Raw genomic sequence first — 24,203 nt, forward strand, 5'->3', positions numbered from 1 at the left:
CTTAATTTTACTTTAGCTAGCTAGTTGCAGTCAGTAGCCTCACCTAAATAGTTGATTTTGCTGCGTGTTGGAAAATGTTTGGCAGAAATATAAGAAAATAATCTTTCAAAACTGAAAATCTTGCCAGATATCACTCACTAGATCAACCTAATCAAAGAACACATTTCAATAGAGGAAACAGCTAAGTCGTTAAAAAACCTGGATACCTATCATGTGATTTACATGAATCTAGATCTGAAAAGTAACTATAGTAATAAAAGCATTGGGGTAAACTGTACAAAATGTTCTCGCTAAATTGTTACATTTCACCACTGCTCTCCACTCAGTCCTATGCAGCAAACTTTTTAAAATTTATTTTGACAACAGCAGACAGGAAAGGGTTGTTGGCAGGGAATCAGCTGTGACCTCTCGCTGCGTTATCGTGGTGGATATCCATGGATACATCCATGCGTATGCGCCAGGCGCAGACTGTATGATCCAGAGCTACTCAAATTTCAGACCCCCGGCTTCTTGCACCGGGGCGGAGTTTAAGCCCCAGCAAGCTGCACACAGAGAGACTGACTCCTTCGATGTGAGTTACGAGACCAAGCAGAGACGTAAGGGGAGGTGGACCTGACAGTTAGCGGATTATCAAAGATTAAGAGTCTGCCAGTGTAGCACCAGTGGACAGGTGGGTAAAAATATCGGTTGGGCTTCGTTGCTTCGGACTGGGGATGTGCATGCTCCCCTGCACACAGACAGTGAAGGGGTTGTAGCCATAGCACGCTCACAGCAGCTGAGCCGTGTTGGAGTAATCGGTGTGGAGATCATTTCGATTGCATTGGGGCAGTGCAGAGTTCTCATTTATCTCTGGAATAACCCAATCAATCCACATTGAGGTAATCATGCACTTATCTTAACGGTTGCGGTCTGGTCAGTGACATTCCTGCAGGGTGGATTCTGGGGTTAGCATGTTCCTTTAAAACTGAACTGCCCTTTCACCTTGTTTTAACGTCACAGCAGCAGACACAATACTTTCCCGTGTGTAAAAAAAACAAAAACAAAACATACAATATGTAGACTCTCACAGTTATGGCTTATTTTGGAAAAGGTAAGATTGAAAACGTATATAAATAGATACAAATGGCTTAAAGTATGTGACAACAATACAATTACAATGAACTTGTATGTAGATAAGCCTGAGATGTGGTTGTTATGATATTTCAATGGCGATGGAAATGTATGGATAAGTGTGTCTGTGTTTGTGTGTTTGTGTGTTTGTGTGTGTGTTTGTGTGTATGTGTGTGTGTGTGTGTGTGTGTGTTCTCAGTAGCAAAATGTCAAACTAGAGATGTGGAGCATAGGAGAGAGAAAAGTCAATAAGCTTGGTGGTTCATTAGTTAACGCTGATACAGGCTTTCAATTGCTAAGCAGGTGTGTTTTTGATTTTTGTAAATGAAAAGTGTTTCTCTCGCTCCCCTTCCAACAGGTATGTCGCCTATTCCCTTATCAGTACATTATTGCACAGTTAGAGTGAATACAGTCTTTCTCTAACTCTGTCTAACTGTACCTTCTCAGACTCCACTCAGTCCCAGATTCAGGAGCAACTTGTTTATCACTTCTCACTATGGCTGAAACTGAGGGGAAATTTGACTTTGCCATCGACCGGGGTGGCACCTTCACCGATGTGTTTGCCCGGCTGCCTGATGGCCGTGAGAGAGTCCTGAAACTGCTTTCGCGAGATCCCCAAAACTACAAAGATGCTCCTACAGAAGGGATCCGCAGAGTCCTGGAAGAGGTAACATGACAGGATCAATGGATGCATTAATACATAGTTTTCTGAAATATTAGAAAGCACATCATAGTTATATTTCATTTATACAAAAGCCTTTGAAGGATTAGAGGTCACATGGAGGTTAATAAATACAAGGGTGGTTGACTTGAGGTTTTAAAAGTTCTGCAGGTTGTTACTGGAAAGTTACTACACTTGTAGTTACAATCAAGGGCCAGATTTTGATTGGAAAAACTGTAGTAAAAAGTGTGGTTGAGCTTGAGATGTTCACATTTTTGCTATTGCTGTTTATGTGAATGGAGCTGGTCATTTGGCAAAGAAGGAGATTGTGTTCATAACTAACATCCAGCACATGAAAAGTGGTGTCATTGTCAGTGTAAAGCATACAGGTGCTTTTGTAGTTCACTAAGGTGAAAATGGAGAAGTTGTGTGTATCGTTTGATCATTAAATCAGTAGTTAAGCAGCAATTAGATAGATAGATAGATAGATAGATAGATAGATAGATAGATAGATAGATAGATAGATAGATAGATAGTAATATCATGTCTTGTCACGTCTTTTATAATATTACACGTACGTCACTGCAGTATCGTAATAAGAGCAAATATGATATATACATATTTGTATGCATTTGTTGACAGGAAACAGGGCGGCTCTTTCCTCGCGACCAGCCTGTAGACACTTCACTTATTGGCTGGATCAGAATGGGCACAACGGTGGCAACCAACGCTTTGCTGGAGAGGGAAGGAGAGAGGACTGCGCTCCTGGTCACAAAGGGCTTTAAAGACTTGCTTCACATTGGCACACAGGCCAGACCAAAGCTGTTTGATTTGGTTTGTAATGATGGTTTTCTTAACACATGAATATGTACATAAATGTTTCCATTTAAGGGGTAAAGCAAGTACAGCATATTTGAGCAGATCAGCACCATCATGTATTTTTAACTGTACTGTATATGGTGTTTACAAGTAGCCTGGATAAATGGCTATTGTCCCTGCAACATAAGGTTGACTTATTATCTTGTATTACAGTAACTGAGGGCAGATCTTGGAATTTGCCCCCAGACCAGTTGTACCATTAATAGTTGAAATGGTCACAAATCTATGAAGCTGGTGCTCTCTTACAGAGCAAACTGTCACAAATGCAGCAGACGAGAAGGTTAAACAGAACAACATTTTAAAATGATTTTTCTCATTTGAAGTGGCATTCACATACAGTAGAGCATATGACAAACATATGACAAACACATGGAGATTTACCTAATCACTGGCTCAATTACACTCATGCTGCTATAAACTGACCCAACCTCCCACATGCATGTTGCAATATGTTGTGTTCATTCTTATCTTTATATTACTGGCATGTACTGTTATATCAGATGTTTCTCTTAATGGTACACCTGTTTTGAATTCACATAACACCTGTGTGTATATTAACAGGAGGTTGCCATGCCTGATGTGCTGTATGAGGAGGTAATAGAGGTGGATGAGCGAGTCGTCCTTAGGCAAGATGGCTGCCAGCTGCCCAGGAAAGATCCCAAACGTATTGTCACAGGTGTGAAACACAACTATGCCATACTTTTCTTTTATAGGAGTAACAGTGCTTCAAGATTTGGTCAAAACACAAACTTGTTCACTTTGGGTATATTTTGTTGCTGAATTATTTAGCCACATTAGCAGAGGTCCATCACTTTCCTGACATAATACTTGCTGAACTAATTACATTTCCACCCGTCTCAGTTGTACTTTGTGCTGAGTAATTAGCTTATATTAACACGCTAAACTAAGATGGTGATGCTAACCATTATACCTGCTAAACATCAGCATGTTAGCATTGTCATTATGAAGAAGGCACATGCACATACATTTTTTAATCAAGTCAAAAAATCAGTTTCTTTTCTTTTAACTCTGCTGCCCTGTCTTTTACTATGTCCACTTCCAAATGTCTTCCCGCATTTCATTGTTTTTCTGTTCTTAACACCTTCACATAATGTATCAGCAGTGACAGACATACAACAAATGCAACATACTGTATTTTTTGGTTGGTAATGGAGGAATGTAAGCTCAGTCCAGTGGCACACACGTGGTAAGCTGCTTTGTATGATAGCATTGCCTCAAGGCCTTAATGTGTGTGTGTGTGTGTGTGTGTGTGTGTGTTTCTCAGGCAGTACTGGGGATTCTCTGGAGGTGTGGAGGGAGCTGGATCTTGAACGTGTGGAAACAGACCTGAGGGGAGTTCTGTCCCGCGGGATCACAAGTCTGGCTGTCCTTCTGCTGCATTCATACACGTCAGTATTACAGCTTGTTTCTGTCCTTTCAGGCATGGAGGCATATTTATTCAAGCTATATTTACTCTTTACTTAGTTATCTTTTTTTCCTTTCACAGGCAATCTCTCTGTGCCTAAACAAATGATAACTTTAAGTCAATGCCCACTTATACTGCCCTTTTTTTTTGTCAACGTATGCGCAGCTATACAGTTCACCCTCTCAGTCTCTTTCTTGTCTCTGTGGGAGTAGCGGTATGTACACTGAACATGTTTGTGTCTGGTGTCCAATAGCCTGTTTCTATTGTATATATGACCCACGTGGATTACTAGGTGGAAGCTCATGTTTTTCTACCTATCTTTCTTACCTTCAAGTCTGCTCCCATTGGTTCCTAGAAATCCGAAGCAGTTTGCAGTTCTTACATCTTAAGTTTCTAAAAATGAAAGCAATCAAAGGGAAAAAAAGCACTTCCAGTAGTTAAAATTTTTTTGCTTCCTGTCACATGTCACAGACAAAGCACATGCATACTTTTCTTTTCATGGAGAAATGGAGAAAAACGTGATTTGGAGGCTTTTAAGTGATAGGAGGAACATAATGTACAATAAAGCAGTGGTGAAATTACATAAGAGCTTTATGATTGACTTGCATTCCAGCCTCAGTCTCCACCCTTTCTCTCTCTCCCTTTCTCTCTCTCTCTCAGATGGTCCGATCACGAGAAAGCAGTGGGGACTCTGGCACGTAGTCTGGGCTTCACCCAGGTGTCTCTGTCCAGCGAGGTCATGCCCATGGTGCGGGCAGTGCCTCGGGGCTACACCGTCTGTGCCGACGCCTACCTTACACCCAAAATTCGTCAGTATTTAAAAGGCTTCACCTCTGGCTTCAAGGGTGGCCTAAAGGTGTGTTCTGTGTATAGTGCATGTTTTTGTGTTGATCCCAAATATCACATTTTGTTTAGACAAATGCTTAGTAATACCTTGGAGGCAAAAATCAGGTCACTCATGCCAGAGACAGAGGCAGGATTTTCCAGATGTTCCAGTTGCTGGGTGTCAGTTTCAGACGCTGTTTCATCTGAACACTGAAGTGATCTCCTCCATCTCTTATTTCCCTCTGACCTCAGGATGTAGACGTGTTGTTCATGCAGTCAGATGGAGGCCTGACTCCCATGGAACAGTTCTGTGGGTCACGGGCCGTTCTGTCTGGCCCAGCGGGGGGTGTGGTGGGATACGCCATCACTTCTTACAGCCAGATGGAGAAAAAACCTGTGATTGGCTTTGACATGGGCGGTGAGTGGGGAGAATACCTTGAGCAAACACTGATTGCACAGATTATGTGAGGAACCTCCTGCTATTGTTTTGTAGTTACTTTGTTAAACAATTTACTGTGCATCTTGTTTGTAATAGTCTTTTATAGACTTCACTTTTCTTATCATCTTCCTGACTTGCTCTCTCTTCTTTGTCCCTCCAGGAACCTCTACAGATGTGAGTCGATACGCTGGCCAGTATGAACATGTGTTTGAGGCTACCACAGCTGGAGTCACCCTGCAGGCACCTCAGCTGGACATCAACACTGTGGCTGCAGGAGGAGGGTCGCGACTCTTCTTCAGGTCAGTTGGGCTGCATACATGTGTTTGTATTTGAAATATTTTGATGGGCTGTGTTTTATAGATTCAGTTCAATTTGGTGTTAAGTTATCACCAAGAAAAGTAAATTTTGTTTTTAGTTTTGAATAGTGACTACTTAATATTTCCAATGGATCTTGAACTCAGTGAGGCACCTGAGATATTTGGACTGTAAAAGAGTAACAAGTACTGAAGCACCTGGCACAGCTGTAACAGATTCATTTGAAATATGTTATCAGTCTTGTCAGCGTTATTGAAGTTTTGAATGCTTTGATGTAATAATTGTAACCTTGCCAAGTCTCTGATGTAAGCCTTTTGTAACTGACAGTAAGCAGGTCATGTACTCATGTTTCAATTTAACTTCATGAATTGATTTATTGAATTATCTACTTTAAAAAATTTGCTTCTTTCTTCCTGTTCTGTGACATCTCTCTTTTCCTTACTTCTCAGGTCAGGGATGTTTGTGGTTGGACCAGAGTCTGCAGGTGCACATCCAGGACCAGCATGCTACAGAAAAGGTAATAGGAATACATTTCCTCCACCATTCTTGAGCTTTTCCATTACACTTTTCCAATTATAATTATTGACCGTATCTGTCCACAACCTGGTAGATGGTTAACTATACATTCCCAGCTCGCTTTTCCCACCCACTGTGGTTTCATGCACTCTTTAAATCATTATCATGCATCCAGCTGTTTCAACCGTCATTCATCCATGCAAAAATCCAGGCATGCAGAGTGGGAGTGGATTGTTAACCTGATTTAGCTCTGTGAAGGCTAGAGGTTGGCACAAATCCAAATGTCAGATGATATAACTGAAGCTTGCCTCTCAGTTCTCAGTTGGAGCTGTAATGTGTGCTAACAAAAAGAGACAGCGTCTGACTTTGTGGATATACCCTGTTGGAGAGTTGTGTAGCAGTTAGCTTTGTTTCATATTACATGATCTCCAGTGCCTTTCCACAGTTTTATTTAAACATTTCTCACAGAATGACCTAAAAAATTTTAAAGTACAAGCCTGAAACATCAAGTAAGCATCTCACATAAAAGCAGCCTTTGAACAACAGAGTCATGGTGAAACAGAATTATAGTTAATTCACTGTGAATTTTCTTAGGTGGCCCTCCTACTGTGACTGATGCTAACTTAGCTCTGGGACGACTCCTCCCTTCCTTCTTCCCAAAAATCTTTGGGCCTGGTGAGAACGAACCACTGTCTTTGGAGGAGACCATGAAGCATTTCCGTCATCTCACCCAGGAGATCAACCTCTTCTTGTCTTCTAGCCAGTCACAGGCACTAACATCTACTGAAATATTGATAAGAGCACCAATTTTCTTTTGTAAGGGAGTAATAATGAGGCTAATGTTTTTTTTTTTTGGTTGTTTGTTTGTTTGTTTTCATTTGAAGGTTAGCGCAAATGGGGCCAAACACTCACACAAGAGCATGTTGCCAAACAGCCAATCAGAGATGAATGTGGAGGAGGTTGCCATGGGATTCATTCGTGTCGCTAATGAGGCCATGTGCCGGCCTATCAGAGCCCTGACACAGGTAATTTGGGTACTAAAGTTGTCGCTCCAGCTTGTTGAAATAATTATAAGGAAAAATTACACTGTATTTGGTTACATTTTTTTCTCCCTCTTGTCTTTCGTTCTTTCCCACCCCTCCCCCACATCTTTCACCCTCATAGGCCAAGGGCCATGATACATCTCAACATGTGTTGGCGTGTTTCGGGGGTGCAGGTGGCCAACATGCTTGTGCTATTGCCCGAACCCTGGGGATGAAGACTGTCTTTATACATAAGTAAGGTTGACAGACTGTGCTTCAGTTTTGTGTTTGTAGGAAAAAGACCAGAAAGAGAAGAAAAATTGCATGTTACTTACAAAGCTACAACACAGCAGAAAGCAAAGAGAGTGATATATGGGTATTAGTTTTTTTTTCAGTTTAGTAATTTGGCAGAAACCTGGCTGACAGTTTGCCAAGAATAGCAATAGACACATTCATTTAAAGTATGTTTGGCTGTAATGTGTCTGTGTGTGTGTTGTGCAGGTACAGTGGTGTGCTGTCAGCCTATGGATTGGCTCTAGCAGACGTGGTGGAGGAAGTGCAGGAGCCATGCTCGCTGCATTATGAGCAGAACTGTTTCAGCGAGCTCGACCGGAGGGTGGAGCAGCTATCAAAACGCTGCCATGATACACTATGTGCACGTGGCTTCACCAGGTCAGACCCCACAAAACACCACATTCTTTGAGGTTAACCACCTGTCCTCTCCAGCCCTGTTAACAAAAAATGATCCATTATTAGAACAATCTTAGTTGTAAACTTTGACATAAGCACACCAGGCTAAAGCAGTCTTGTGTTTCTTGCTCTCTTCAGCAGTCAGATAACCACTGAGGTTTTCCTCCACCTGCGTTATGAGGGCACAGACTGTGCGCTCATGGTTACAGCTGCCGGTTACCCCAGCAACGCCCAGTCCTGTCGAGCTGGAGACTTCCGCAGTGCCTTCACCAAACGGTTAGCTACATGTTTACTCATTTGTTCACTTATGTCACATGTCCTGTACTCACTCATGAATGAATAAATCATTGGCTCGTACACTTTGGCTCCTTCGTGCCTTATGTTTACAGTGTGAAAGCAAATGCACCATTAAGTTAATGTGTCATTTTTCCATAGACCATAAGCTTAGTAAACTTTGGAACTGACATTTATATACACTATTCATGCATTCATGTCTTCCCTCTAGCCTTTATCACTCTGTTTCTTTCTCCTTCTCTTATATCACACACATCCTTTTTTCTTTCTAGGTATTTGAAGGAATTTGGATTCACTATCCCAGACAGATCCATCGTGGTTGATGACATCAGAGTGAGGGGTTGTGGAAAATCCGGTATCAAATCAGTGCACAAAACCAAGATGGGATCTGGACAGGCCAAACCGGTCACGGTATATGGAGTCACTTCACACAAACACAGACCTGAACATTTTGTGTACTTGTACACACATGGACAAACTCTCTCTTTTAACAGGACTTAGGAATCACATTGTTCAGACTTATATATATCTTTTCCATCAATATTTAATTTCCTCCCTTTCATATAATATATACATATGCTTTAATAAATACCAATCAATACATTTAGAAAAGCATTTACAGTGTAATGAAAGAGTAATAACAAAATCCAAACTAAATACAAAATACAACTTTCTGGTTTGGAAACATATGTGTAGTTATTAGTGTCTGTTCTTCTCTGTAGATGACCAAGTGTTACTTTGAGGATGGTCACCTGGACACCAGTGTGTATCTATGGGAGGAGCTGCCATGTGGTCACAGCATCCAGGGACCAGCCATCATCATTGACAAAAACAGGCAGGCATTTTCCACTTAAGCCTTTTTCAGACATTGAAACCTGCTAAATATGATGAAATGCCTTTTCACTACTTTACATCTATAGATGTCCATATACTTTTTACTTTTCTGCGTTTGATGTGAACTTGGTCTTTAAAGTGTTTCAAATGGCAATAGTGCCTGTATTCACCCTGCCTGAATATCTGTGCTTGCATAAATGTATAAAGTTTTTCCTGCTCCTTCCCCTATCAGCACCATCCTGGTGGAGCCATGCTGTGAGGCTCATCTTACAGAGGGGGGCGATGTTTGCATGACTGTAGGCTCTGACCCTCACTGTGCCCTCGGCACCGAGCTAAACACTGTGCAGCTGTCCATCTTCTCCCACCGCTTCATGAGCATAGCAGGTATACCAACAGAGAGAAAGGGTGGAAAGGAGAGAATGATGACAAAGTGAAAAGTTGTTAGCGAGAAACTAGAGTTAAATAGGGATCTGTGAAGCCTCGGTCAAGTTCAGTGTTAATTTCCTATTTACTTGTTCAAGTTTGTTCCATCTATCTTCCTCTACAGAGCAGATGGGCCGAGTTCTCCAAAGAACCTCCATCTCCACCAACATCAAGGAACGTCTCGACTTCTCCTGTGCTGTGTTCGGACCAGACGGCGGTCTGGTGTCCAACGCACCTCACATCCCTGTCCACCTGGGTGCCATGCAAGAGACCGTCCAGTACCAGGTAAGGGGTGGTTAGCTGTGTATGTTTTTGAGTGCAGTCGTGCTGCTGAAGCAACACAGTCCATTAAGGCACAGTGGCATAAAGTAAAGTTCTTTCCCGCTTTTTCTCTGTGCAGATCAGATCACTGGGCAACAAGCTGAGAGAAGGGGATGTCATTCTGAGTAACCACCCGTGTGCTGGGGGCAGCCACCTGCCAGATCTCACAGTCATCACACCAGTCAGTTTGTCTAGTTTTCTCTCTGCATCTTTGCTCTCCTCAGTATCATTTTTTCCTTTTTCTTACCTACCTCTCTTTTCTTTTCATATCTCTTTCTCACTAACTTCTTTCTATCTTTTCTCACCCCAGGTGTTTAGAAAAGGGGTGAGCGGTCCAGTGTTCTTTGTAGCCAGCAGAGGGCACCATGCTGACATTGGAGGCATCACTCCAGGCTCCATGCCCCCCCATTCCACCTCCCTTCAGCAGGAGGGCGCTGTGTTCACTTCCTTCAAACTTGTCACTGGTGGGGTCTTCCAGGAAGAGGGTGAGAGATGAGGAGATAAACTTAGAATGAATGTGAAAGGCTGATGAAAGGAAGCAGTGGACATAATGCAGAGCTGTATCTTATTGTCAAGTCAAGATAAAGAATCCTTGCTTCTTTGTTCAAATTACTTGGCTTAGAAGAAGTATTTCTTTGCAAATATACAGTGGATTTAACAGAGACCATGCTAAACCAGTCACTTTGCATATTAGAGCCAAGCAATATAACACTGATCCGGAAAGTGAGCTCTGTCCTGGGCTGCCCCCTAGACTCCATTGAGGAAGTAGGTGACAGGAGGATGTTAGCTAAGCTGACATCCATCATGAACAATAACTCTCACCCTCTGCATGACACTGTAGGGTCTTTGAGTAGCTTCTTCAGCAGCAGACTTTTACATCCTCGCTGTAAGAAGGAGAGGTTCCGTAGGTCCTTCATTCCAGCAGCTGTCAGACTCCACAACTCCTGCTCTTCCTGACCATGTGCAAACTTGCACTTTTTCATGTACATATCATGTGTATTGTGTATATTGTATTTATTAGTGTATATTTGGTATATTTTTGTTGTATATTTCCATAGATGTTTATTCTATAGATGTTTATTTTTCTGCTGTGGTAAATGAATTTCCCAGTTGTGGGATAAATAAAGTTAATCTAATCTAATCTAATCTAATCTAACAAAAATAATGGGACTGAATGTTTACTGTCAATTTATGTGACATTCATCATTTTCTTTACTCTTTGTTCCCATCATGCTTTTCTCCTTGTCCCTCTTTTCCCCCATTGCATTCCTCCCTCTGCTTTTCCTTCCTTCCCCATATCAGCTGTAACTGAAGCTCTCATGGCTCCGGCCCAGTACCCAGACTGCTCTGGGACTCGTAATCTCCATGACAACCTGTCAGATCTGCGGGCTCAAGTGGCAGCCAATCAGAGAGGCAGCCAGCTGGTGGGGGAGTTGATTGACAGCTACGGACTGGCTGTGGTTCAGGCCTACATGGGGTACATTCAGGTAGGTGTGGCTCCTTGTGAAATAGTGTAAAAGAAAAACAAAAAATATTGTTATACTGAAAAGTATTAAGTACTGCGTGTTGTACTACTACAGCCTTTTGTGTTAATGTTTCAGAGTAATGCAGAGCTGGCAGTAAGGGACATGCTGAGAGACTTTGCACGTCGTCGACGGCAACAGACTGGCTCCTTGGAGGTGGAGTCAGAGGATTTCATGGATGATGGGACACCGATCAGACTGCGGGTCAGGATTAATGAAGAAGAGGTGAGCAGGGGGAATCTCCTCAGGATAATTCTGATTTTATCTCACACAATGTGTAGATCAACTTGAAAAACATTACAAACTTGCATTAGGAAGAAATCAGATCATTACTGAGTGTGAATACGCAAATAAACTTAAAATCCTCCTTTATTACAGGGCAGTGCGGTGTTCGACTTCACAGGGACTGGGACTGAGGTGTGGGGGAACTGCAATGCTCCACGGGCCATCACTCTCTCTGCCCTCATCTACTGCCTGCGCTGCATGGTCGGACAGGACATCCCCCTCAATCAGGTAAAGATGTTTTATCCTAGGAACCATTGGGTGGATCTAAGTCAATGTTGAGGTTTGGTTGTCTGTAGGGATGAGCAGGTTCCGTCCAGTTGCGAGTTGGTAAAAGAACTGGATCTGTGAAGCTCCGTGACCACCAAACCCGTTCGTCCCCATTTTCTCTCTCTCTCTCTCTTACACCACAGACACTGATGACCTACAAAACCATATGGTAACTCAGCTACACTGTTGTAAACAAACATTGTGTACCAGCTTATACGTTCCAGTGTCAGTGAAACAACTGCGAAATGCAATATGTAATGTGAATGAATTCATATTATTTTCACTGTGTTGTTTTTACCTAATCGTCTTCACAAGCCCCCCAGTGAGGAGCAAACGCAGGAAATGAAAAAATGTCAGGACAGGTTTGATGAATGCCACAGAGCAGTAATAAAATATATGGTGAAAGCTGTACAGTCCTTCAGCACAGTAAAATATTTTTGCTTGGGTAATTACGAAACGAATGACGAAAATTACAAATAAGATACCCAACTGTGATGTCAACATGAATGGGGAAGCTAGATTCTTGAATATTAAGCTAAATCATTTGTTACACAAGTGAAAACACTACACTTTTTTTAACCAACAAATGTCTCCATTCCCCACCAGACAAAAATCTTAAAATGATTTGATGAGGGAGTTGAAAGGATTCTGACTCAATAAACGGAATCAGAACTGGAGAACTTCAATAAAATGCTGTCGAACTCCATCCCTAGTTGTGTGTGTGTGTCTGCGTGCGTCAGGCTGCTTTGAGACAGTCAAGGTCAAAGTCAGAACCAGATACCTACTACTTACCAGATACTGCACAGCAAAATCTGTGATTTTTTTCCTCTGCTGTAATGAAACAAGTTTAAAACTCATCATTTTAATAATCTGTTTCTTCCCTAACACTTTCTCTGTCTGTGTAGTAATTCATCATTCACCTAAAAAAAAATGAATTCAATTGCTTAAAAAATAATATTCAGTTCCATCTAACCACTCTTCATATCATTTTCATCATCTGTTTCCTTTTTCATGTCCAGGGTTGTCTCACACCGATTAAAGTCATCATCCCCCCTGGCTCAATCCTCCAGCCTTCCCAGAATGCAGCTGTGGTTGGAGGAAATGTCCTCACATCCCAGAGAGTGGTCGACGTCATATTCAGGGCGTTTGAAGTGTGTGCTGCCTCACAGGTAAAAAAGGCTGGATTTGTCCATAAAAAATGTTTTTTCACATTTAAGGTAGTTCAGTATACAATATATGTTTATTTTCCATCTGTCTTGGGAGAGATATTCTTATTATCCAGCTTAAATTTCTTTATATTGTCATTCTTGTTTCCATCAGGGCTGCATGAACAACATTTCATTTGGCAGTGAGAACATCGGTTACTATGAGACTGTTGCTGGGGGAGCAGGGGCGGGGCCAGGCTGGAATGGGCGGAGTGGAGTTCACAGTCACATGACTAACACTCGCATCACTGACCCCGAGATTCTCGAGAAGAGGTAGGACATGAGTTCAAGTTTGAGTTAAAGAAATTGAAAGCGTGAATTTATTGTGTCCAATGGTAATGTTTTGTTGATATTATTGCTTTGTACATTGGTTCCTGTATGGTTATTGTTCAGGTATCCAGTGATTTTAGAACAGTTCTCTCTGCGGCCCGGCTCAGGAGGTGCAGGGAAATACTGCGGTGGAGATGGTGTGATCCGGAAACTTTTGTTCAGGAATGAGGTGGTTCTGTCTGTACTGACAGAGAGACGATCCACTTCCCCGTACGGCCTCCAGGGTAAACTCTCAGCCTTTTTTTTTCTCACTAAATGAAGCTAGGTTATTTATTGGTCTTTGACATGGTTTTGCATTTTTCCTCATAGCTAGCAGTCTCTTTCTTTCTTTTACTATGTAAACTTACTCACTTGTCTATTCGTCAGGGGGTGGGGACGGAGCAGCAGGGCTGAACCTGCTCAACAGGGCAGATGGCAGAGTCCTCAACCTAGGAGCCAAAACCAGTGTCAGCCTTCAGCCCGGGGTAAGATGTGAAAACATTATCAGAATAACAGTTACAGCTCTGCGTATTCCAAATACAAGAAAACTAATTTTGTTGTTGTGCATGAAAATGTTAAAGGAGTACAAATATAAAAATAAATAAATAAAAAAATAATTATTGTTTATTAAGAGTGTTAGCAAATGGAAGGCACCCACCAGTGCTGACAGAGAAACTTGAAATATTTTTCAGTTACTGAAAAGTGAGCTATTTTTTCTCCTTGTCTGTCTCCCCCTACAGGACATGTTCTGCCTCTACACCCCTGGAGGAGGAGGATATGGAGGAGAAGAGGAAGCAAACAGACCTCAGACCAAGCGCAGGCGCTTGAATGAGACTTTCCTTGAGAGGGGCAGTGTATTTGAATACCGAATGGCACAAGAGGGAGTGTGATAAGAAATAAGAAATCAAGAAAGTTAACAGAGAAGCCATAGGAGAGGAGGGAAACAGATGGGGAAATTATAGGAACACAAGCACAATGAAAGATGGAAAAGGAAAGTGAGGATCTTTGATAAAGATGAAAACATTATTTTAAAGGAGCAAGGAAAACTGTGGTAGCAACACTCTCATCATCATACTGTGAAAAAATAACCTAGATGTAGGCTAGCAGCTAGCTAACAGCTGTCATCATCTTAGTCAACACCACTAGGACAAGAATGTTTTTCGGTCACACTCTTGTAGTATCTGTGTGCTAACAAATAATTTCATAGACGTACATAATGTCATTCAGAAATGTCATAGGCCTATATTTTCAGGATTTATGAAAAATATTCTAACACAATGGTTGTACTTACATTAGTAGGCAAAGTGTTTGAATTCCAACAGCTCAGGCAAAGGAGCTATTTGTTAAGTTGCTCTATTGCTACATAGCCAACATTAGCATTAACAGTTATTTACTTAACAGTCTAGAGGAAACGTTCGGCAGCAAACTTCATTCCTTTACTTGCCAAGAACTGTCCCCAGCAGTGGAAATTTCTCTTACTTATTTTCTTGTACTGAAGTTAGTGTGCTAACCAGCCAGACCTAGCCCAGTTGGACTGTCTTGTCGCTTTCCAATACCGAGGTACTGTGGCGTTTAGTCGGTCCTGAAGAAGTTGCGCTGCTCAGAGGGCGTATTATAACCTCTTGTATACACAACAATGGCTGAAGCTGCTCCAAAGACTGGTAAGTAAACAGCTGTTAATGCTAATGCTGGCTATGTAGCAATAGCAAAACTCCCAAATAGCTCATTTAAAGCTGTCTACAACAAACTATACATGGCATCAAAAACATTTCTGTGATCGATGCATAAAAAGTGTTGCTCAGTTAAAACATTCCACTTGTTAATTAGATGTTTTTATTAGAGTGACTCTGGGCATGTTTAGTAGTCCCATTTTGATAATACATATTACAAGGTATGTTTACAACAACCAGTATTTTATTCTGACTCCAAATTTGCCATTATATTTTTGCCTACTGAAATGTTTTCCAGTTATTGAATTAATTATGGTTTAAGTATGTAAGATTAAGTAAACCTGTTTTAACTACAACAGCCACTTATCTAACACCACAACTTGGATGTTCTTCTATTAGGCTATTTCATCAGAAAAGACAAATAAACCCCATTTCTACCAATGAGATTGTCCTCTTTTTCCAAATCATGTCTTTCAATGAAAACAGTAGTTATACATTTCTTGTGTAGGACAGGGGCAATCTGTTGGAAGGAGTTTATAAATGTAATGCTATATATACAAAGATCTATCAAGACATATTGTGAAAATGATTATGTAGCAGTTGTGATTTTTCTCCATACCATATTATTTATGTAAAGTCATTTTTGGGAGGGCTCTGTGTCATCAATTTAATTCTTAGTTAAAGGGTTGTTTGGTGAAATTGTTCATGAACATTGATTTGGCTCATTCAAATTTATGTATGCAGTTTGTAAAAGAAGCAGGAAGGCTGTACAAATAGTTCAATTAACACTCTGCTGCCTCCAAGTGAAAACAACAACACATACAATGCACATGGGTTTTTGGTCACTCACTTCTTACAGTTGAAAGAAGTGTCATACATGTAAATTCATGAGAGGGAGTGTTGAGATAAAAACCAGGATGGTTGTGTGTGCTTGAGGGATGGAGACATGGTGTCCCTTCCTCCCGTCTCAGGAATGATCAGGGAGCAGAGAAACAAGGACGGTGAGGGAGTGCAGGCATGCGTAGGCAGCTGATAAAGGGATAGTGGCCACAGCAGTGGAAGCAGCAGGAGGCTGATGGCTGCTGGACTGTTGATGTAAATCAGCTGTGTGTGTGTGTGTGTGTGTGTGTGTGTGTGAGAGAGAGAGAGAGAGAGAGGGAGAGAGTGTGAGAGTGGAACTCCAATGCAGATACCATGGACTGTGGATCAAAGATAGTTTCCTTGTTTATGGATCACAATTCCTGTGGTAAAACAATCTATCATACTGAAAGGATTTGGGACTCACACCCTGCTGCTGCCTGGAACGATCTTTCTGTCTTCCCACTTTATACACTGACTAATGATCAGCTTGAGAATCTGTGTTCTTGTTATGGGACAGTGTGAAACTCTCTGTAAACTGAAAACAAGCATGAATCAAGAGAGATGTCCACATTCAAACAAAGGAACAACACTCATCTCAGCCAATCTGGAAATAAAAATGCAGCCAAATAATATTTTGTTGGACTGCATGTCATTAGTCCAAGTACATGACCAGTAGAGTCATAGATCACCTAATGGCTCTTGCAACAGGAAAATGGGTAAATTATGGAGGAAACATTGAACTGATAAGTAGATATAAAAGAAAAAAAATGAAAAGGTACACAAACACTGGTATTCAAAGTCTAGTTAACCATACAATGAGGTATCCTGTTGTTGTACATTGTACTTGTAGTTCTTATGATTGTTTGTTTTTTAACATTTTGAGGACATTTACTTGTGAAAGAGTAATTTATACAGCATGGTATTGATACTTTTACCAGTGTTTCTCTACATTTTAGACACCAAAGGACCAGTGCAAAGATAATGGCAGAAGGCAGGCTGTGCAGATGTTTTTACATTATTTTGTAAATTTCTCATTTGCTTCTTGAGTTAAAACAATTAAAAGTACTCAGGGGGGGGGGGTTGAAATGAAATGACCTCTTCACTCCTCTGATGCTGCTGCTTCAACTCTCCCTCTAAGTAGCTGCCATGAGAATATAAAGCTTCATATTTACCAAGGGGAGAGACGCCACCCACAATTTCGTTGATATAGCATCTATGCTCTCTTGTGAAAATGGTTAAACTCTAAATATTGGACTATTCACTATGTATAGATTTCTGGAAACATCAAGCATGTTAGCTGAACTGTGCAGAACCAACACAGTCCAGCTTTAGAGACAAAGAGGTTCCAGCAAATAAACCAGATGTGCTAAAACTAGGTGACATAAATGAAATGATAAAGTAGAAACCAACATGCACCAATTCACATACACACAATCAAAAGAGTAAGTTGTATAAGATGATTGTGCAGTTTCAGTTTGCTTATATATATATAGAACACTGAGCAGCACAGTTAAAATAAACAGCATTTTATTACATACCCTGTTAAACTCCATGACATTCTTTTGATACTTAAACCTCTGAGCTGACCTTTCTCTTCAGCTCAGAACTGTACAAAGCCTTAACAAGACCACAGGACAATGGCAAGAAACTAACAAAACATTCACCTGTCAAGGTAGGCAGACATTTAGAAGCAATTTCCTTTGGAAGATGATAGTGATGACAATAAAATAGTGCAAAATATCCGGCAATGCAAAGTCCACAGGAGACACGTCCCAGTTTGAGGTAGATGCTGGTAGTTGTGCAGTAATAGTCTTGAGGACATTCAGCATTTTTACAGATTGATTAGAATCTAAAATTGACCCCACTTCTATGCTAAATCTGTCAAATTCACTATCATTAAACACCAACATGAAAAAGCTGATCATAGGGCCACTGTCTATCAGGTTAATATGCTATTGTAGCTGCACAGAATCAATTCAAACAGTCCAGACTCACTGAAATTTAAGACAGGAAAACATTACAGTAAATGACTTATCCTGTATAATAAAACATCTGAACAAACAAACTCAGAAACCCTGACTAAGAAACAACGTTTGATGTTTTTCACTGTATTTGACAATTTGAAACTCAAATTTACTGTTTGTACCATCTACATTCCAGCCCATCATTAGTATTTCACATGACTGTAAAATCCAAGATAAAATCCAACAATACATTCAGCAGTCACAATAGGTAGACAACATTCAAAAGCAATTCATGTAAGAAAGCAAATTCATGCCAATAAAAAAAACAGTGCAAATAACATTGGCAGTGCAAAGACCTTGTAGTAATACACACTCTATTTAACTGAAAGACTGAGGTAGATAGGTTTTGTTGTATAGCTGTTTGAGGTAGTTTGCTCCTAATGAAAGCATGTAATACTCCACCGAAGAAGGTATTTCTTTAAAAATACTGCGCTTGAAAAAAGTAAAAGATTGGCTTTTCCTCTTGCTAAAAACATGAATCCACCAATAGCAATGACGGCAGTGTAGCGCCCTTTGCATATTACTCATAGACAGTCAACTTCGCTTGAGCTGGAGGAAATGATTGAGACTCAGTTCAGGAAGAGCTGCTGCAGACCTGCGGTTCCTTTGTGGCTCTTGATTAAAACCTCACCCCCTGCATCATAGTGGTTTAGCATCCGTGCATGTTTGAGCAGCAGTGGAGCTCAGTTTGAGTGGTGGTAATTTAGAGTCTGTCAGTACTGAGGGTACCTGTTTAGGGAAGGTCCATTCTGCAGGGTGTACTGACTAGGTGGTTGATGATGTGAGTGAGGGTTCTGATTGGCTGGTACTAGGACATCAAACACACTCTTATTTGGAGGCACAGACTGCAACATGTTGTCCAGGTCCATGATGAGGGGAGGGGCTTGGACTGAAACTCGCCCGCTGGGGAGGATGGGCCAATATGCGTGACCTAGGAAGTGACCAGGTGCTACAGGAGAGCTACCATAGCCATAAAGGGGAAGCCCACCATGCAGCGGCATTAGAGGACCTCCGTTGAACCGCATGCTGGGTGGGGCAACAGCATTGGGGGGAGCATATTTGGCGTAGGATGTAGGGAGCTCCCATGGAGGTGTAACAGCCTCCCGTCTGGCTGATTTGTGCAGCGGAGGCCTGTAGTCCTCATATCCGTCCGACCCTGCTTCACCATCTGGAGGAACACGCTTCCCAGACAGGGACACTCCTTTCCATTCTTCATCAGAGGAGGAGGAAGAGGTGGAGGCTGGGCTGGCAGAGCTGGCAGAGGCACTGCGGGCAGAGGATGCGTAGCGTGGTCGTGGAGGAGGAGAGGGCCGAGGGTGCACCACTTCACCCCAGCAGTCCCTGGTAGTCACATCCATATCCCCAGAGGCACTGGTGGGTCGCAGGCTGTGTAGCAGGGAGTCGATGGCAAAGGACGAGTCCAGCTTAGGCCGGAACAAGTCCTCCTGTGGTGGGGAGGGATTTCCAGAGCGCATAGGAGGGAGGGAGGTCACAGGGTCAGAGGTCGGTTCAGATTCTGGCTTGTGTCCCTGTAGGATGTAGGGGGCCAGATCCTGGGCAAAGATTGTCTCGTCCTGGCGCGACACAGCCGTGTTCTGCCTCTTAAGGAGCTCCAGAGGAACACGGCTCAGCTCCACTGCCCAGAAGTTACCTTTGCCCTGAGGCTTACCTGGGTCCTTCAACACCTACAGGTGGAGGGAGAATGGACAGTGAGATGAGTGCTTTACAAGCCAGCCAGGCAGTACTGACTAGTTTCGCAATTAACCATTACAATAACTCCACATTCTAACTTTCATATACATTAGCTGTATAATAATATAAACTTCTAGCAATATTTCCCTCAAGGCCAATCTGACACAAGTTTTTTATACATTTTCAACATACAAACCTTAACAAAGCAGTCATAAGAGGAGAGGTTGTGTCGTACGGAATCCCGCCAGCCCTTGTAGTTTCCTTTGAAAAATGGGAAGAGGGTACTGATCTCCTTGAGGATCTAGAAATAAAACAAAAATATCAGCGGTCCGACACAAGCATCAAAGATGAAGCTTCTTGACAGAGAATTTTAGTATATATGCACCTAATTAAGGCACATTCTTAACTAAACATACACTGATTTTATGACTGATGACTTTACATAGATCTATTGGGGCTTAAAAGTTAAAGTTACAGTACTTGAGTATGTTCAGTGCTGTACACTGGAATGTTGCAGATGTTTACCCTTGAGTATAAGAATTAAAATTAAATAAGCATGAAGAATAAACGTGAATACACAGAGCTTATAGGCCAAGTGAAACCTGATTTTACCATGTATTGTATCTTATCACTTTCCTGTTACAGATCAGTGTCTGGTTTCACTGCAGTCCAACCTTATCAAAGCAAACCAAGAATGGTAGGGATGGTGGTCACTCAAGTGTCACCAAGAGGTGACTGGTTTGTGTCACTTAATAAACTGTAAAATAGCAATCTGTCCATGCACTGACAATACAATTAAAAAGAAGAAAAAAATATGGGAATATAGGAAAGACCTTTCCTGGTAAACAAACTACAGATTACATATTTTGTAACTGAGTGACTTTCCTCAACAGAATATTGTGGAAATAAAGTGAGTTATAAAGCTGCCTAAAGCACACCATGCACTTACAAACACGAACGATGTGTTTTCGTAATTACCTCAGATAATGTCAGTTTCTTCTCTGGGGACCTTTGGATGACCATAGCGATCATAGCAAGATATGAGTACGGTGGTTTTGGATACCGCTGATAATTCTTTTTCTTCCCATCGCCGCTCCTACTCTTCTTCCTTTCGGTGTTCCAAGAGTCCCGGGCAATAGTTTCCTGCTTGAAGTGTGCATCTTGAGCATTCGGGTATGACGAGCCCGGTGATATTGTTTTATCCATAAAGGCTGTGGCACCGTGAGATGTTCGGGGCGCGCTGCGGGCTTCTCCGAGCGCGGCGGGTGCTGGGGAACCATCTGAGCCGGATGGTGAGACCAATGTTGGGCTGAAGAGTTCCGCGTTACACCGCTGGTAGGAAAACTCTGCTGCGCATTTCTGTGGAAGTCAAGTTGATGGTCGTGGAGTTCTCCGATGTGGGACAGAGCGGGTGGTGCCAAGAGGCTCTGCTCCGGCCAGTGCTTTGTCATGCTGATCAGCCAGGGGGAAGATCGGCCCGCACGTTCGGACAGGAGCGCGGAGAGGGGGAGGGAGGTCAAAGAGCCGGTCCTTAACTTCTGGCAGACTGCTGGCTCCAAGCTGACTCTATTTGAAGAGCAAACAATTAACAGTTTCATGTAAATCCCGCTGCGTAATCGAGGAGAGAATGACGCGTTATCTGGGAGCTGAATGACTGATCGCCCCGGGGATGGGGGGGACTGGGCAGGGTCAGTGTACAAGGAGGGGAGAGAGAGAGAGGAAGACAGTAAACCTGTAAATAACCCTTAAAATAATATCAACATGCCACTTAGAACATAGATTCCGACTTAGTTTTGGAAACAGTGTTTAAAAGATTTACGCACAAAAGCTTAATGTAAGTGATGGAGAAGGCAATACATTTCATATAAAGTTTATTTTTGAGACATCTCAGACACTGAGATCAATCTCAATCTTAGTCTTAATATCTCCATAAAAAATTAGTATCAAATAATACTGAAGACTTTCTTGTCGAGAGTGACACTTCGGGCTCAGAGGCGAAAAGTATAACTTGTGGGGGAAGGGGTGGGCTAGAAGAAAGAGGAGTAATTTCGACTGAAGCTTACATGCAATCAACAATTTTTGGCGAGCAATATACATAAGGAACGGCTAATATACAAACACTGAAAGATAAGAAGTTGTCAACTGCAGTAATTGAGGAATCATTGCTCTAAACAGGCTACATCAAATAAATGATCAGAATTCGTGGAATTTCTTTTGAATTGTGACAAATTCAAAGTATCAGTATCATGTTGGCAGGTTAGCCTTATTCCGGAGATCAAGCCATGCATGTGTCAGCAACTCAAAAAGGGCTTTTCTATTTTGAGAATAGTTTACAAATTGGAGTTGGTCATCAGATTCAGAGTAAATAATAAAATAGGTATTATTGTGGAGCTCTGAGAGCGCGCAACATTCTGGGGGTGTTGTGCGCACAGTGGGGTCACCCCGGGACTTTGCAGGATGGCATTCAACGTTGAAAGACTAAAGTTTCGGGAATGTATGTCCTTTGTTCATGTTAACGCAGTGCTAATGTGCAAACCCTTGCTTCCCAGCAAGACAGTGAAAACAAGTTGGATTAGAAGGAACCCCACTGGCGAGCTGGAGACTGCTCCTTCCCGAAGAAGCTGCTTAGCATGTGACGAAATACAGGGGCTATTCAACACCATTTGTGGGTTTTCTGGCGCTTACAAGCTGCAAAGTGTTGTAGTTGGGTAGGACATTCACACCTTAAAACAGGAGCAATCATGTTTTCCCCAACTGTTAGAAACTGCCTCGAAGTATCTCTCAAACAAAAACCACTTTACTCGATCTGAGAATCAACAACCTGTAATTCCACACGGCTAAATCTTACAATGACCTCTAAAAGTTGTTTTTTTAAACTGTTTATTTATTCAGCGTTTTTATTCCACTTGTGGATATATTACTTCTGATAAGATAAAGAAACACAACTGTCCCCATTCAAGTGATTGTACCGAGATTAGTCACCAGAAAGACACAAAAACTAACACTGCACGGCTCAATTACGACGTTGCTTCACCCATAACATTAAGCATGGCATTTAACCCACATTTGCATGCTGTACCTGAAAAATGGATTTCACCTCATCGAAACCCTGGTATCGTTTTCAGAAATAATTCCCCTTTGTGAAAAACTTACCACGTGAATTTGCAGCTTTTGCAACTTTTGCAGGGATTGAAGTGTTTGAGCTTGTTTTGCAGGTCAGATGGCTTTCCTAACATGGTGAGCAGCAAACCTCCTTCACCTGCAAACAATTGCATGAGTGAGGTTCTTCTCCGGTTGCTACACACGCGCATAGTCACATAGTTTGTCCCCCTCTAGCGGTTTCACTGAGAATTCAGTGAGAAGCAAATAATAGATGCAACAGCTCTTCAGGGATCAGTCACTTGGAGACCATTATCATTTCAAAAATGAACGATGCATTTTGTTGTCTGTGAGAGTTTGTTTTTCTCTTAGTGAACTGGACATGTAAACATGTGCAGGCAAACCCCTCTCCCATCATGCACAATGTTTAGATCCTAATTTACATGACTTCTCATAGTGAACTGCTCAGTGCCAAACACGCTGATTTAAATACAAACTGTCAATCTATCTCTTCCTGTCTGCTGGAGTGCTGTTTAATAGGTTTTGCCTGGATTAGTGAGTCATGCATGAGAAGAATGGAATACCAAATGAATAGGATACTATCCGGGACAAGGCTGTTCACATAAGGCTGATTGTGTCTGGACAAATCCCCCCTAAGCTGTGCTGGGATGCATCCTGAAACTAAGATGGAGAAAGGTTTAGTTTTTCTGTGACAGAGAAAGTGTCACTACCTCATTATGGCAAGATTCTTATTTTTCTTTTTCTTTTTTCTTTTATTGATTATTTGATGTTTGAACAATACATTCATTGCACCAAATATAGCTAGAAGCTTATTTCCATCTGGGCAGAGTCACATGCAGGATGATGAAGTACTGTATTGTGATATACATCAAAAGACTTATTCAGGGTATTCAGGACCTACATCAGAAGATCTTGAACTTTTGTCAAACAAAATTAATCTGAATTTAAGATGCCCAGCAGATGTTTCTGCTTCTTCCACACTGTACAAGGCTCTATTGTACAGCTTTAAGTGCTGTTTCACTGAAATTATGAAACAAAACCCACATTTTTGCTGACACCTATAGTGGAATCTAGTCATGCAGATTTTGAGATATCCATTGCTGAGGTTTCAACTCCAAACCCTGTTATAATGAAGGCTCTTACAGCATTGACAAGTAAAATTTAAAAAGAAAAACAACAGCAATCTCTTTTCAGAAATGGTGTCCTGGTTGCAATAGAAACTGTTTCCTGCAAAGTCGAAGTTGAATTTTTCAAATGTCATTTTTAAATGCTTTGAGCTGAGAGCATGATGGAGACCTATCAATTTGGGCACATAAAACCAAAAATATATGCACAAATTTGACGACAGCTTGATACCATCAGGGGAAAGTGTGAATATGCTTTGTTATGCTGACCTTTTATCAAAGCTGGTTTATTTTCTTATCATTAATATGGTCCATTCAGTTTTAAAAGCTGACTATTGTTTTCTATGCTCATTTGTTTGAAATCACAT

General features: G+C 41.7%; 2 protein-coding genes across 4 annotated transcripts; one reads left to right on the forward strand and one right to left on the reverse strand.

Annotated features, from left to right (window-relative positions):
- The first annotated feature begins 538 nt into the window (after positions 1-538).
- Positions 539-15,455, forward strand: oplah (5-oxoprolinase, ATP-hydrolysing). Of its 3 annotated transcripts, none has more exons than XM_023416952.2 (28): positions 539-670; positions 1,558-1,777; positions 2,414-2,605; positions 3,212-3,326; positions 3,936-4,059; positions 4,737-4,932; positions 5,154-5,319; positions 5,501-5,639; positions 6,105-6,172; positions 6,766-6,941; positions 7,056-7,196; positions 7,336-7,448; positions 7,695-7,865; positions 8,022-8,159; positions 8,450-8,588; positions 8,900-9,012; positions 9,244-9,395; positions 9,559-9,719; positions 9,835-9,936; positions 10,066-10,240; positions 11,058-11,242; positions 11,357-11,503; positions 11,657-11,791; positions 12,850-12,999; positions 13,151-13,308; positions 13,429-13,589; positions 13,732-13,829; positions 14,085-15,455. In XM_023416952.2, exons 2-28 carry the CDS (start codon positions 1,607-1,609, stop codon positions 14,232-14,234), a joined length of 3,936 nt encoding a protein of 1,311 aa, XP_023272720.1. In that variant the 5' UTR covers positions 539-670; positions 1,558-1,606; the 3' UTR covers positions 14,235-15,455. The 3 variants fall into 3 exon arrangements, with proteins under 3 accessions (XP_023272720.1, XP_023272721.1, XP_087032942.1); XM_023416953.2 differs by lacking the exon at positions 539-670 and adding an exon at positions 685-878; XM_087176816.1 differs by lacking the exon at positions 539-670 and adding an exon at positions 962-1,090.
- Positions 15,456-17,385: 1,930 nt separating this feature from the next.
- foxh1 (forkhead box H1) lies at positions 17,386-22,839 on the reverse strand. Its single transcript, XM_023417066.2, is given in 5 exon segments — positions 17,386-19,584; positions 19,788-19,892; positions 20,570-20,814; positions 20,817-21,157; positions 22,745-22,839. Coding segments are annotated over 4 exon segments (1,548 nt in total). The 5' UTR covers positions 21,043-21,157; positions 22,745-22,839; the 3' UTR covers positions 17,386-18,612.
- Between the last annotated feature and the right edge of the window lie 1,364 nt (positions 22,840-24,203).

This window comes from Seriola lalandi, unplaced genomic scaffold (assembly GCF_002814215.2).
Source record: "Seriola lalandi dorsalis isolate HSWRI2012SDOR001 ecotype SW California unplaced genomic scaffold, Sedor1 jcf7180002054570, whole genome shotgun sequence".
Classification (NCBI taxonomy): domain Eukaryota; kingdom Metazoa; phylum Chordata; class Actinopteri; order Carangiformes; family Carangidae; genus Seriola; species Seriola lalandi.

What these genes read in the sequence shown, in the direction of transcription:
- oplah (XM_023416952.2), top strand. Translation starts at nt 1,607, where the DNA reads ATGGCTGAAACTGAGGGGAAATTTGACTTTGCCATCGACCGGGGTGGC. An exon ending in GACAGGCCAAACCGGTCACG is followed by an intron (nt 8,589 to 8,899) that starts GTATATGGAGTC and finishes TCTTCTCTGTAG; the next exon opens with ATGACCAAGTGTTACTTTGA. An exon ending in CCGCTTCATGAGCATAGCAG is followed by an intron (nt 9,396 to 9,558) that starts GTATACCAACAG and finishes CTTCCTCTACAG; the next exon opens with AGCAGATGGGCCGAGTTCTC.